General features: G+C 34.0%; 1 protein-coding gene across 1 annotated transcript in view; it reads right to left on the bottom strand.

The window, feature by feature from the left end:
• The window catches only part of LOC150102815 (atrial natriuretic peptide receptor 1-like), a 77,250-nt gene that overhangs the window by 17,769 nt on the left and 45,036 nt on the right, over positions 1–14,445 (bottom strand). Inside the window, exons 16-17 of the mRNA XM_090398745.1 lie at positions 12,054–12,203; positions 5,284–5,407 (exon numbers count right to left, since the gene is read on the bottom strand). Of these exons, the coding sequence (XP_090254871.1) occupies positions 5,284–5,407; positions 12,054–12,203 (274 nt within the window). The remainder of the gene's footprint in view (positions 1–5,283; positions 5,408–12,053; positions 12,204–14,445) is intronic.

Below are 14,445 nucleotides of genomic sequence, written 5' to 3'. Positions count from 1 at the left end.
AGCCACTGTAAGACTCTTATACCACCATACTTCAGCATTTCTGGTCGAATATCATCTACTCCTGCTGCCTTTCCACATTTCAGGCCTTTGATGGCTTTTTCTACTTCAAGTATGGATATGTATTCCTGACTGCATGCCTGGTCAGTGTTTTTTATCACTGTGCTGTCATCACTGCTTGTTTCATTTAGCAGTTTTTCAAAGTAATTACTCCATACTTCAAGGATATCTTTTTCTCCTTTATCATCTCTAATTCCTTTTACAGCACTCTTTCCTCCATTCCTAAGCTTCTTCAATAACCTCCAGAATATTTTGCCACCTTCTTGATATTTATTTTCTATATTCTTGCCAAAGTCCTCCCATGACTTTTGTTTAGCTAGTTTTACACACTGTTTAGCTTTCTTACATTTGTCTCTGTATTCTGTAAGAGTAAAAGCTGACTTATTTGCCAGGAACTTTTGATATGCTTTCTTCTTTTCCTTCACTGCCTCTTTAGCTTCCTGTGTCCACCAGGGAGTTCTGATTTTTTTATCCTTGCACACAACCTCACCACATGCCTCTCTGGCAGAATCAATCAATGTTTCCTTCAGAGTTTGCCACTGAATCTCCAAGGTTTGATTCCTGTTCTCAAACTCTTTCATTTTCTTTTCAATAATATTTCTGTATTTTAGTCTACAGTTCACATCTGAGAGCTGCTCAACTTTTATTCGCTTTAAAACTTTCTTACATGTTATTCTTTTCAATATGAAATTCAATTTTATCCTGCTCAAGACTAAATAGTGATCACTTCCAATTTCAAATCCTCTGTACACTCTGGTGTCCTGCACCAGGGAGAAAACATCACTATCAACATTCTTATTCCTAGCCTCTTCTCTCCATGTGAATTTGTGCATATTTTCATGTTGGAACATGGTGTTAGTAATAACCAGTCCATGTCCTGAGCAGAAATCCAACAGATATTTGCCATTATTATTAGCTTTGCTCTTTTCTCCAAATTTTCCCAAAATATTTTTGTATGTCTCACAATCATTTCCTACTCTACTATTTAGATCCCCAACAAGGACCAACTTTTCCTTTTTCATTGTGTCAGTTGCTTTTTCTAAAGCCTCAAAAAATTCCTCCACTTCTACCTTAGTAGAACCTTCTGTGGGACCATAGGCACAAATAAGTCTCATTGTCCAGTTCCCCATTCTCATATTTGCCCACATTACTCTACTTGAGACTGACTGCCATTCAAGAAGATTAGCCTCGTATTTTGTGTTGAATACTATGGCTACTCCTTCTTTTCCTTGATTGTCATTGCCTGAATATAACATTTTGTATTTATTGCTCAGAAAGATCTCACCAGTTTTGGTCTTTTTTGTTTCAGTAACCCCTATTATGTCGATCTGGTACTTATCTAATTCCTCAGCTAGCTCCATTTCTTTGCCATTCAGGTATCAATTAATTATTATTCCTGATATCTCCAAGGATTCTGAAGACTCATCGGGAGAGGACACCTACAACTGTCTCAACCACTACACCGAACCATCTCCCACCCACCATATAGTATTTTTGTCTGTATGCGGGATGAAAAACTCTGCTACCTCTGTATGAGATCATCCAGATAAAGATCCTCCCCCCCCCAATCATTCTTCCAATTGCATGATAAAAGATGGTTGTTACTTATCTGTACAAAATTAAGCAATTTAAATTTAATAAAAGTAAGTATTGTTGGAAACTTTTTATTGAAGAAAAATATAAATGACTGCAAATTTAGACATCTCCCATATTTATTAAAATTTTTTGAACAAAATCAAGAAATGCTTGCTGTGATTTAAAAGAATTAGTTGAGGAAGATAAACTGAAATGATTTTATCTATTATCAATAATCCATTTCAAGAAAACTTGAACATCACAGAAATTTCAAATAAAATTAGTGGGCTGTTTGATATAAACAAGGAAGTATACACATGAAAAATTTTCAATATTAACTGATATTGCGCAAAAAAATTCTGTCGTGTTTTGGATCGACATACTTGTCAGAATCCGCTTTTTCAAATATGAACATCATAAAAAATAAATTAAGAAACCAAATTACAAATGATCGGGCAATTCTTCATATCAACCTGGCTATGAAAATATTGAGAGGTCCAAACAATGCCAAATTTCACATTAACTTTTTTTTTAATCAACCAGCATTTCCTAACTCACAACAGATTGATTACAAACTTTGGTTTTCCAAAATAGAGAAATAAATTTTTTAGAGCTGAGAGAGTAGCTTGCATAGTAAAAAAGGTTGAACACCACTGCTCTAGAGCATTGGTTCCCAACTGGTGGTACACGTACTTAACATTTATTTTTCAAGTTTGAATCACCGCTAATGAAGACACTTCAAAACTAGCTCACATTAGTGAGGGCGTGGCTCTGAACCCCTCCCCAGAACAATCACGTTACTAAGAAATGACCTTTGCATTGACAATAATTAGTATAGTTATTTTCCTTTCCAAACTCATTACCTCTATTTTACATTAAGATAGGCACTGAAAAAATAATGTCAGTATTTAAAAACAACAAGGGGTATACAAGTAGAAAAAGGTTGGGAACATTGCTCTAGAGCATTGTCTTACACACATTTAATATCTTGATTGTCTGAAAGGTATTTTCTATTTGCATGACATTCAAACAATACAATAATAATAAAAAAACATTGCTTGAGAGAGAGTCTACTTAAAATTTACATAATGTGATATTGAATCAGTGCACCTGTAACAAATTGATCTTTTTATGTGCCTATGAAAATAGGCACAAACATTGGAAACTTCAGTTGAGAATTTTATAGAATAAGTAAAATATTTCAGCTATTTAGGTGCAGTTTTAATCTGGAAATAGACACCATGCCAGCTGAATAAATTTATATGAAATGAAAGAGAAATTAGTCAAAACAGTTTTAAGTTATGAATCTGAGAGTTGGGTTAGAAATAAAGCACTTGATTAAAGAGTTTTGAGAAAAATTGGGGGAGTGAACAGATGACAGAATCATATTAAAAATGAAGAAACTTGATGTTAGCATTGAAGAATGTGTCAAGGAAGATCAGCAAAACAGGTGTTTGATGCCAAGTAATTTGGTGGAAAATTGTTGACAGATTAATAATAATGCAAACTTAATCATGTGGTGTTGTCACAGTAGCCTGAAACCATACATAGATAATGAAGAATCAGCCAGAGGATTCAATTCCATTGTTTAGGACCTTCATGGAAGATCAGCTTTAGATAACATAATCATTACACCTATCATGCCATGCATTAAATTCCTTAGTCATTTCAGCATGTAAGAATCAATGACCAGCAGTAGCTTAAGTCCAAATTTTTTGATATGAATCTTCAAGGATACTATTAACCTGCCATCAGCAGTTTTCTTCCAGATTAATCTTTATTTGTCAGAGCTTATATTTCAGTCTTCTAGGGCACTTCTGATTTCACTGTCCCACCTAGATAACATCAACTACCTGCTTTGCAAACCTTCCCAATGTTATTGGGAAGGAATTGGCATTATCATTTCCATATGATTCTGTCCTGATTTTTCTTGTAGCTCTCATAATGTTGAGACCTGAAAAAGTTCCATGTTTGGATTTTTTTTTTTAAACCACCTCACAGATTCAAGATATCTGTTTAGTTAATTTCTCTCTTATTCCCCTCATCCTTCCTTACAATACTAGCTTTGCTTTTTATATTGTCTGTTTCCATGTTTATAATTTTCAATCAAAATATGTCAGCTATTTAGGCACAATTTTATTTGTTCTATAGATTCTCAATTTGGGATTATTTGTTACAGCAGCTATTCATTCTAGTTAAAGATCCCAAAGACTTGTGCCAGATTTATTTAGAAGTATAACCTCATCTACATATCTCCAATTTTCTTTCATTATTTGATCCATATAGATAACATAAGCATGGAGAACTTTGTGCATTCTTGTCTTGCACTTAATTTTACTGTACCTCCTTCCATTCAGAAGGTTTGATATAAAATCAGGGCATCATGTCCTATTGACACCATGTAAATGTAGCATTTTGAACAGCTTTTCTTTTAGCACTTTCATAGATCAGGAAATGTATATGACGAACTTAAACACATCTTATTCTGATCCTGACAGCCCTTATTTAGTCTAAACCAGTGTTTCTCAACTTTTCTCTTTAATAATTCCCTATCCCAATATATATTATTTTCATCGATTCTATTGTGAAAAAAAAAAGGTCAAATAAGAATGAGGAAATCAGGATTATGTGAAGCGAGTGCTTTCTCATTCCTATTTGATTAACAAGCAGTTATGAATCATGTCTCAAGGGGTATTCTATTATTTATTAATTTTAAAAATTACCTGTATATGTATTTTCAGGCAGCATTCCTAATAAATTTTAATTGCATGGATATCATTTATAGTCAAAATGACTAATAATGCAAATATCCATTCTGTAGAAACTGAGTTATCAGTTGACCTACTAGTTCTCTTTGTTCCTCAATGCATGTCAAGCGATCTTCCTAAATTCCTGCCATGAGGATTGTGTCATCTGCATAATCTCTGGGTATTTATCTAAACAGCCATACCTATAACATATTTACTACAAATTTTAAAAAGATAGGGCAACAGTATATACCCCTTTCTATTGGAATGTCACGTTTCTTCAAATATTGTTTATCCTGAACCTTCTTGGTTGTTATGCAGTTCTCTGGTATTTTATTGCATTCCATAGTCTGTAATGATCTTTTGAAAGCTTTCTTGCAGTCATTAAATGAGATGAATACTTACTTTTGAATTTTTTTTTCTTTCCATCTCATATTTGCTATATGGTCTCTAGTCACACACTTTCATGGAGTAATAAAGCTTAAAGCCTCAAATATCAAAGTGACCCCCTTCTTGTCTATCTAAGATTACTAATTCCAGTAAATGATAGATATCTCAATAACTAAGCTTGTGTTCATAAGATTTTTTTTTTTCTTGATACATACTTCTTTATATTCCACACTCTTATTTAACTCAGCAAAGCAGAGACATCTTGAAGGCTTTAATCATTCTTAGCAAAATCTATACGGAAGTGGTTTGCTATAGCCATGCAAATTGGCCCTAGGGATAGTGATCTTTTGCCACCTATACAGGAGAAACCTGTAATTCATCAGCTTTGCCTCTAAGTAATATGAAAACAATAAAAATTATGGGTTAGATCCGAATCATGCTTCTGTTACTGGGAATGAGATATGTTCTAAAATGTAAACTACTAAGCCACTATTCAAATATCGTGTGTGCTTACCTGAATAGGGGTACTCTCTGCTGACAAAGTCGTAAATCCCACAATATCACTGAAATATATAGTTACACACTCAAATGTTTCTGGTCTTACATGTAAGCCTGATTTCAATTGCTCAGCCACATACCTACAACATAGTAATCAGAAAAATAAGTGCAGTGGATTTTATCAATTTAATACTTAAATTCACACCTTACAAGCATAAAAAAAAAATTATTTGTTGTCAGTTTGGATACATGTAATGGCAATACTAGGTTAAGCATGTGTACTCCTGTTGTTAAAATCATCTTATAAGTAGATTGCATCTCTCTTTGTAAAACTTAACATCCCAACCAGCCATGATGCCTATAGATGTTCAGCAAAATCTGGATAGAATTGTGTAACACCCGTTGAATAAGATGTGCAATTTGTTCTCGCTATTTTATCCACCATGGCCGGTAGAGAGGTTAAGAGATGCAAAAACTTTCCAAATTTCATTAGTAGCAATTCTATAAATATCAAGATCGTTGGGGGAATAGAGGATAAAATTTGTAAATTATAACTAACAAGAAATTATGCTCCTGCTTTAACCCAAGCATGAGTAGTATCTTCATGACAGTTTCCCTCCACAAGTAACTTACTTGTGAAGATACCTCACACACAAGCTATTTTGTTTGCTCATGCTTGGATAGAAAATTTAAACAAGAACTTTCTAAACCAACCAATAAATCTTATTCATCATCATGCATATCAAGGATTTAGTCCTAGCATGGCCTTAGAAGTAGTTGTTTAAGAGGACGTCCTGGTTTTCTTTTTCCATCCATTTATTTTTTGTTACTGGTTCTTGGTTTAATCCTTTCATAATTTCTTCGTTTCTTTTGTGATCAAATAGGGTACACTTCGCAGTTTTTCTCATAAACTTCATTTCTGCTGTTGTTAATCTTTGTTTTATTGTCAAGATTTCGCTTCCATACATTAGTCTGGTTTAAATATTTTGCAATTTTATCTTTTTCATATGTGATCATACATCCTAGGTAATTAAATGAATTCACCTGTTTAAGATCTTGTCCTTTAAAGACCATAGTTTTTGATTTTTCTGTCGATATTATCATACCATAATCTTTGGATATCTCATTTAGATTTAAAATAGCTTTCTGTATTTTATCTTCAGAATTTGTAATTATTATTTGGTTGTCGGCAAAGAGGAGAGTGGTTTAAGTTTACTGTAGAAGAAAGTTTAGTTCCATTTTAGTAGATATTAAAAGGAGTTGCTGACATGGGACATCCCTATCAGACCCCTTGGTTTATCTCTCTTGTATATGATAGCTTGGGATTTAATCTTATTTGTCTTTCTTTTAACTTTGTCAAATGCAATATGCATTTCCAAATTATATTCTATATTATTAATTTTTGGCAAAAGCCCGGGTCTATACATGATCGTCCTTTTCTAAATCCATTCTGTACTTCTAAAATAAAGTTTGCTATTTAAGATTCTGTTATATATTTTGTAACAGGAATTTAGTATATTGATACCTCTATCGTTTTTAAAGATAGGAATCACAATTGCTTTTTTCCATTCTATTGGGGGGGGGGAATACCAGTTGAATATATTTTATTTTAAAATAATGAGAGTCTTTCTTTGAATCTTGTTCCTGCATATTTATATAGTTCTGAACCTAGTTTATCTTCTCCAGGTGATTTCTAATTCTTTAGTTATTTCCTTTTCATTAATTGTTTGCGAGTTGTCTGTCCACAATTCTGTGTAGTAATTTAGAAATTAGAAGAATTTCTAAATTACTAATTCAGTGTTAAATGCAGATACCAAAGAAAACATAAAGTGTTTCAAAATTATAAACAAATTTGTTCCATGATTCTCTGTTAGCTATGGCTCTTATTCTTTTATATTCTATTTCATCTTCTAATCTTTTACTGCTTAACCATTTGTGATAGGCTTCTTTTTTTCTTTGTATCATCCCAGATCTTCAGTTTTTTGGTCTTTCCTAAATTTTCATTTGCTGCTGCATTTAGTATCGTTTTTATATTAAGCCATTCTATTTCTTCAAATTCTTTGTTCATATAGCCATTGTACATTTATATGTCATTCAATAGTCTAGTTTTATAAACAAATGTTTCAATTTTTCTTTCTGTTCTTGTTACCATTTAGGTGGTAATCTTAATATTATATTAACAAGGAAGTGGTCACTGCTTATTTCGTATCCTCTGTGAACTCTAAAATCTAGTGAAAATTTTGATGTCCTTTCATTTAATATAAAGTAATCTAATATTGATTTCCATCCTTTTGCTGCACAAGTATATTTATAGAAGGAATTCATTATTTTTAGGTTATTATAAACGACAAAGTCATAGAGTATGTTCTCCATGTATCCAATTCTTGCATTTAAGTCTCCTGCTAAAATTTGTTTTGTAGCTGATTATAAAAATCAATATTATCTTGTTCTCTTCCCTCTTCTGGGGCATATAAGCCAATTATTGTTAAATAGCCTCTATTATTCTTTCATTCCATAATGTTTTAACTGTTTTGAAAGGGAGTTATGAATCCAAATCATGACTCCTGCTTGTGCTCTTTGGTCTCTGTCAACCCCACTGTATATCACATTAAAATTTCAGTTCTCATGGTTCCTTTTAATTTATTTTTTTGTTTCAGTGATTACTGCAATTTCAAAATTTCTTTCATTTAATAATTGGTCTAATTCTATTTCTTTATATGCTATTCCTCTTACATTCCAATTTGCTATGTGTATTATATTTTGTTGTTTCCTATAGATTCAATTCGATTATCTTTTTCTGTCAGCTTACTAGCAGAATTATGTTCTCCATGTCAAGGGACTAGCCTGACGATGGAATAGTTCAGTGGTGGGGCTGCTACCTTAAAGCTTCTGAACTAGCCTTCTTCCAAATTTAAACCCATAGGAGGAATAGGGTATATTGAAAGGGGAAAAAGTAGATTATAGAGAGGGCATAGTTATAAGGCCAGAAATGAAAAGACCCCATGGCCCTCGAGTACTCTAATAGCATAGGGGTCATAAAATAAGACGAGTTGGCTGATAAGGCCTTGTAGGAAAGATTAAAGTAAGTGGATCTTCCTCAAAGTAGTAGAAGGAGAGGATAGATCCAGCTAGGGGTCCATGGGAGTGCTGCTTCCCTTACAGCCTTATAATAAGGATCAAATCAATGACTTAGAATAGCAGCTCTGCTCCTCCTTCAGGATGACTTTCACTAGGCTGTCATAATGTGGTCCATTATTTGAGAGAATATCAAGAACTGAATGATGTTCAAAATAAGTTGCTCATGTTACATGAACGGTCATCAAATTTGAAAACAGAGAACGCCACATGCCAATCTGAGACTTTTTCATACTCTTGTTACAATCTTGGCCCAATTCATTAGTAAATAATTAGTTTGTAATCTTTCAGATACAGGTTAGAATATGATATATTATAAATCCTGTTAATTAAAACAGTTCAATACAGCATCTGCAAAATATGCATATAATAAGAGAAAACACCATGGATCCCCTCCCTTGAATTTAAGGCCGACAAAATAGTGATTGCATAATACACTTAATGACAGGAACTGTATGTGCAATCCATTGTGAACAATGTACATTATGTTAGGCTACGGAACACAAGTTTTCTATTAAAAAGATTCGCGTGTTTTAGGTTTTCCATTACTTAATTACCACTTCTTTTGCCGACCTCACTGGCTGTTGTCTAGATGGATCCTCTCCATTCTTTTTCATAATCATTGGAAACTTGAATTCGGCAATCCCAAAAACTGCACTATGAGTAAAAAAAAAATCACTGATCATATCATGAGGTTGCATATATCACTTTTTTTAGTATTAATTTTGTAGGACACGATGTATATTTATATATAGCCAAGAAAGAAGAAAAGCTGAATGTTTTTTTTTTTAATGAAACTGTGATGAAAAGAAAAGTTTTCACAACTTTACTGGAGAAAAAAAAACACTACAATATAAACCTGGCCATATATTTTTCAATTCTAATGTGTTTATATTAATGGTCTGTGAGTGGCTTCATTTATCCTAAGAACTTCTGATCATTGTGATTTGAATGTGTAGGATTTTATTCAGTGCAGCGTGTGTGCAAGGAAATATTAGCCAATTGGACGGTACTTACAGTAGTATGAAAAGTACATTAATAAAAGAAGTTGTACATTTCAATGTTATCCTACATAGGACAATTTGCAAGAGATTAGTGGGGCTGAAAAGAAACAGGTGGTCCAAAAGAATAATAATGACCAAACAAGTTAAGGAGACTAATGAAAGAGTGACTAAATCTTATTTTCTGGGTGCAAAAAAAATAAGTTGAAGGAAATGATTTGAGAGGCAAGATGTAAAGGAGTTGTTAAAAGAGGCTAAACTGAGGAGGAGGACATTGATAGCCAATGAGTCTATACATAGATTGTGCATAAGGAATGATGTAGAATTTGTGGTATGTGTTTGACAGACTGCATCTAAATGGTTTAGCATGTTGAAGGAAGTGAGTGTGAGAATGACCAACAAAATCTAGTCTCTCATTCAAAAATATTCAATTCAGAAAGTAATGGTGGGGGGGCTAAAGGGATGCTGCAGTTACTATATACTAATACCAGAAAGAACAAGAGGGAGGAGTTTTTGGCATTGGTTAGTGCAGCCTTGCCAAAAGTTATAGGCATTAGTGAGACTTGGCTAACAGCAGATGATGTAGTTACAGGGATCGAATGTGAAGAGTTTAGTCTTTTCAAGGAAGATAGGATGGGGTTACTACTGATGATAGTGGATGAATTGCAGCCAAAAAGAATAGGAGATAGGCTTTCATTTGAAGCAGTCTGGTGTGAGATTAAGGCCAGTAAGACAAAATATACAGTTGGTTGTTGCTGTAGGCTAGGGAGTTCCACATCTGGAAGACCCAAATTAATACAATAGGTCAAGTGATTATTATGGGGAACTTCAACTATGGAGATATAGACTGGAATGAAGAAATAATAAGTTAAGGCAGCATGTGATGAAGTATTGGATCTGAGGAGCTATCCATAACCACATTACCTCCAATTGGAAAGTGACCGTGCGGTCTTGACTTAGAAGATTATAAAACATGAGGAATATTCTGTCAAGAAGAGATGTGTGGAACTACAAGGCAGGTGATTATGACAAGTTTAAGAAGAAACTTAAATTTGTGCCATGTCATAAAACACTGTAGGGAATATAGTTAAGGGTCATCTAGAGGAAGCAATATTAAATTTTATACCTAAGGTAAGGAAGGTTAATCAGATGGATGTGTAATATCATTAAACACAAGCTGTGGAGAGTATATAAGAGAAAAGTGACCAGTACAAGGAAGGCAAAACCAGATTATGAAAAGAATCTAACCATGCAGGCTGAAGGAAATACCAAACAGTTCTTTCATTATGTGGAAGATTAACCTTAATGAATGATGATGGTCACGAGGAGACAGAAGCAGATAAAATACTTGAGTTACCATTTTGTAAGGATATATCATCCTAGTGAGGTTATTGATTTAACATATGTGACAGACACTGATGTGGATGAATTGGAGGTTCTTAGAATAATCTTAATGTAAATATAGCTGTGGGATTAGATGATACATCAGCTAGGATTTTGCAAGAATGTGCAAGGGAACAGGCTCTTTAATTTAAGTCTCAGTTCTGGTAGAACTCCAACGGAGTGGAAAGAGGGCAAAATAATTCCCTTGCATAACGGAGACTGCAGTAGCAAATTATAGACCAATCAGTACCTCAGGCGTGGTGGTAAAAGTACTAGAAAAGAGAATTCAAGAATGGATAGATAAAAATATGGTACTGTATGAGGGTCCAGTCATTCCTTAGTAAATTAATAACAAGAAACAGCTGAGTTGGATAAAGGAAATGGTTACATTATGATTTTGCTGGGTTTGGCAAAGGCATCTGACAGAATCCTGCATAGAACGCTGTTAAGCAGATAAGAGGGTGACTGCCTGACAGATATCAGAAAGTGGTATATGGAGGAGCAAGGTCCCAGCACACCCCTAGTGCTGCAACCATTTCTGTTTAATTTGTACATAAATGATATAGGAAATAACCTGAAAAGAAATATTCAGTTGTTTGCTGATGATGCAAAATTAGGAAGAGTGATATTTAATTAAGGTGATGTGGTGAAAAATAGCCACGTATCACACTGTACTCCAGGAAATAGATGAAACTAGAGATTTAAAGTTTAGAAGACGTATTAGCCCATAAGATTATTTAGCTATTGAAATACTCATTAACGTGTAGACATAAGGAAGTTGTTATTCCTCTTAATATGCCCAAGTCTTAATATGGTTACGGCCCTGAGTGTGGTGAACATATTTAAGATGTGGCATGATAAACAGGGTGTTTAACATTGGGACCTCCCATGAGGAGTCTTTTGACTCCATGGAGGTTTAATAATAATTTACAAAAATACCTGTTACGATTCTGCTGGGGACAGTTGAAAATGGAAAACAAAAATCAGAAGTATTCCTTTACTTGACCACAGTTTCAGGAGGCTGTGAACCAGAAGTAGTTGGAAATATTCCCTCTCATAAAGAATTAAAACAACCAAAAAACACATGTGCTTAGTTGTCTCAAGTATACATGGCTTGTTTGTCTTCTCAAATATAATGCTTAGTTAATAAGCCAATATAAAGCCCTTTAGTTCAGAAAAAAAAAAAAAGATTTAGGAGGAGGAGCACAAATCAATTTTTGATTGCATTTCATACAAACCCTAGCTTACTGTTAATCAAATTTCATACCTTGGCAATACCTCATAGAGAAGTTCCTCACTTTTCTTTTTCTCTTCTAAGAAGGCAGCTGTTTTTTCCTCTACAAGCTGTTCCAAGTTGTTAGCATACTGTTCCATCCGAGTCAGAAGATTATCAAGGAAATTACTGCTGCCGAAACCTCTGATAGGAATAAGACAATAAGTACATTAAATTAAAAAAAAAAATACAACATTAATCCATGTGCTCACAGATGCGAGACCCTTTGACACTTCTGTGCAAGCCAAAAGAAGGAGAATCCATTCCAATTAGAGGGTAATCAATTTTGGATGAGCTGTTTATTATTATATGTTGAAAAATTAACTTCTCTTTTATGATCATTGTAGTTTTTAAAGTTGTAACTATTTTGCTTGTATAATAGTTTGAAAATTTTACGTGTAAAGAACACGATTTCGCATGTTGGTGACCAATTTATACATCGCCTTATTTCTTTCTCCCCTTCAACATGAATTAACTCTTCTTGGCAGCCTGGCAACGACAGCTCTCACTTCTGTGGTCAGACTATAACGTTTCAAGTCAGCCTTGGGCTGATATCTTGGAAAGTGCTGTATACAATGGGAAAACACATACTTTCCCCTTACATAAATTTAAAATAGTTCGAATAATAGGCAGAAAGTATCAGCATTTTTAATACCGAAGAGACTGACAGTAACAAAAATTAAAACTAATCAATATGTATATATTTTATGTCTTAAATATTAAGTCGCATTATCCGTTTATCCAATTGTATAAAAACATGCACTAACTGTTGATGTTCATTTGCAAACACACTGTAAAAACTGCAATACACATTTAATATTCTGCTTTAACTAAAAAAAAAAAAAAAAACTTATCCTTTTACACTTATATTATCTGTGTGCCCTGCTTGGCCTATTAACCAGATACGCGTGCCATATCAGGATGGTCAGATTTACTCAATACTCCTGTTTAAAAAGATAATTCATGAAGAAATGAACAAACAGTATTTAAAGCACAAATAAGCATTTCTTGTAAATCACTGAGTTTAAATGCATACTATGCTGATGCATCTGTAGAGAGATGCTCCATGAGTCTTGTTAGGATAACCAGAAAAATGATTGTGCCTGTTGGTTGAAAAGCCCCAAGTTCGAATTCCGTGCATAACACGCTGGCAGGGTTTAGTTTATACAAATTTTTAGCGGTGATGATAAAGTTTTTCCCGAAAACTTCTGTCATTTTTCCACCAAGCCATGCAGTTGATCCTTCTCATTTGGGGGAGCACACATGCTTTTCTTCTGTTAAGATGGAATTGGTACTGTCTTCGGAATTCACATAATTAGAATCCACAAATCACTAGCTAAGTTATATATTTATAAGCGCTTATAAATGCATAATTTGCTGTCTTTGATGGCATTATCCAGTTTATATTATAAGACTAACACTTAAGATAAGGTCTGAAGGATTCCGATAGTTTTTTTGGACATGCTTTTTTTAGTTTATTTGCACAGATTACTGTCCGACCACAGATACGGGACCCTAGTCTGGCAACAGGCCAAGAAGAGTCAATTCATGCTGAAGGGGAGAAAGAAACAAAGGATGTACGAATTGGTCACTAACATGCAAAATCACGTGCTTTATATGTAAAATTTTCAAACTGTTAAACAAGCAAAATTGTTACCACTTCAAAAACTACAATGTTCATAAAAGAAAAGTTAATTTTCCAATGTGTAATAATAAACAACTCATCCCAAAGACGGATTGATTACCCTATTATCGGAATAGATTCGTCTTGACACTTCTGCATATGGCAGAAGTGTCAAGGGGTCTCGCATCTGTGGTCAGACAGTAAGTTGAATATAGCTGACCAACTAAAAATTGCAGGTCATCCCTCGATGAGGTGTTTTGTATTATAATAGCATATTATTGGCCAATGGATTATGTAATACATACGCAGTATAGCATCTTCCCATGATGAATCTTTGAAGGGGGGCCCAATTTTTCATTTTTAGTGGCAGTAGGTTTTAAATTAGAAAAATTCAGCAAAAATGAATCCCAAAATTTTAGAGATGTCTCCTTTAACTGCTGCCTGGAAATTTTTTTTTTTTTTTTCAAGTACCGATTTTGTAGAAAGAGCACTACCATTTCTCATAAACATTGCAGAATACAGCATTTTTAACCCCCCCCCCCCACAAGCATACTTTTTTTTTACATATACGTAGCTTCCACCCACGAAAAGCTGGTAACCCACAATACATTCATTTGGACCGTGGGTATAGCATGGACATTTTTTCAATAGTTTTACATAATCCAGACACACTGCCCTAGAGACCAAATATGAAACTTTGTTTCACATCAGGCAATCACAAACGTTCATGCCCACAACGAGATTCGAACTAGTAGTCTTAAT

Source organism: Typopeltis vanoorti, chromosome 10, assembly GCF_054136105.1.
Source record: "Typopeltis vanoorti isolate ZY-2024b chromosome 10, IOZ_Tvanoo_1.0, whole genome shotgun sequence".
Taxonomy (NCBI): domain Eukaryota; kingdom Metazoa; phylum Arthropoda; class Arachnida; order Uropygi; family Thelyphonidae; genus Typopeltis; species Typopeltis vanoorti.
The sequence above is the reverse complement of the archived record's forward strand: the minus strand, read 5'-3'. Positions and strand labels throughout refer to the sequence as shown.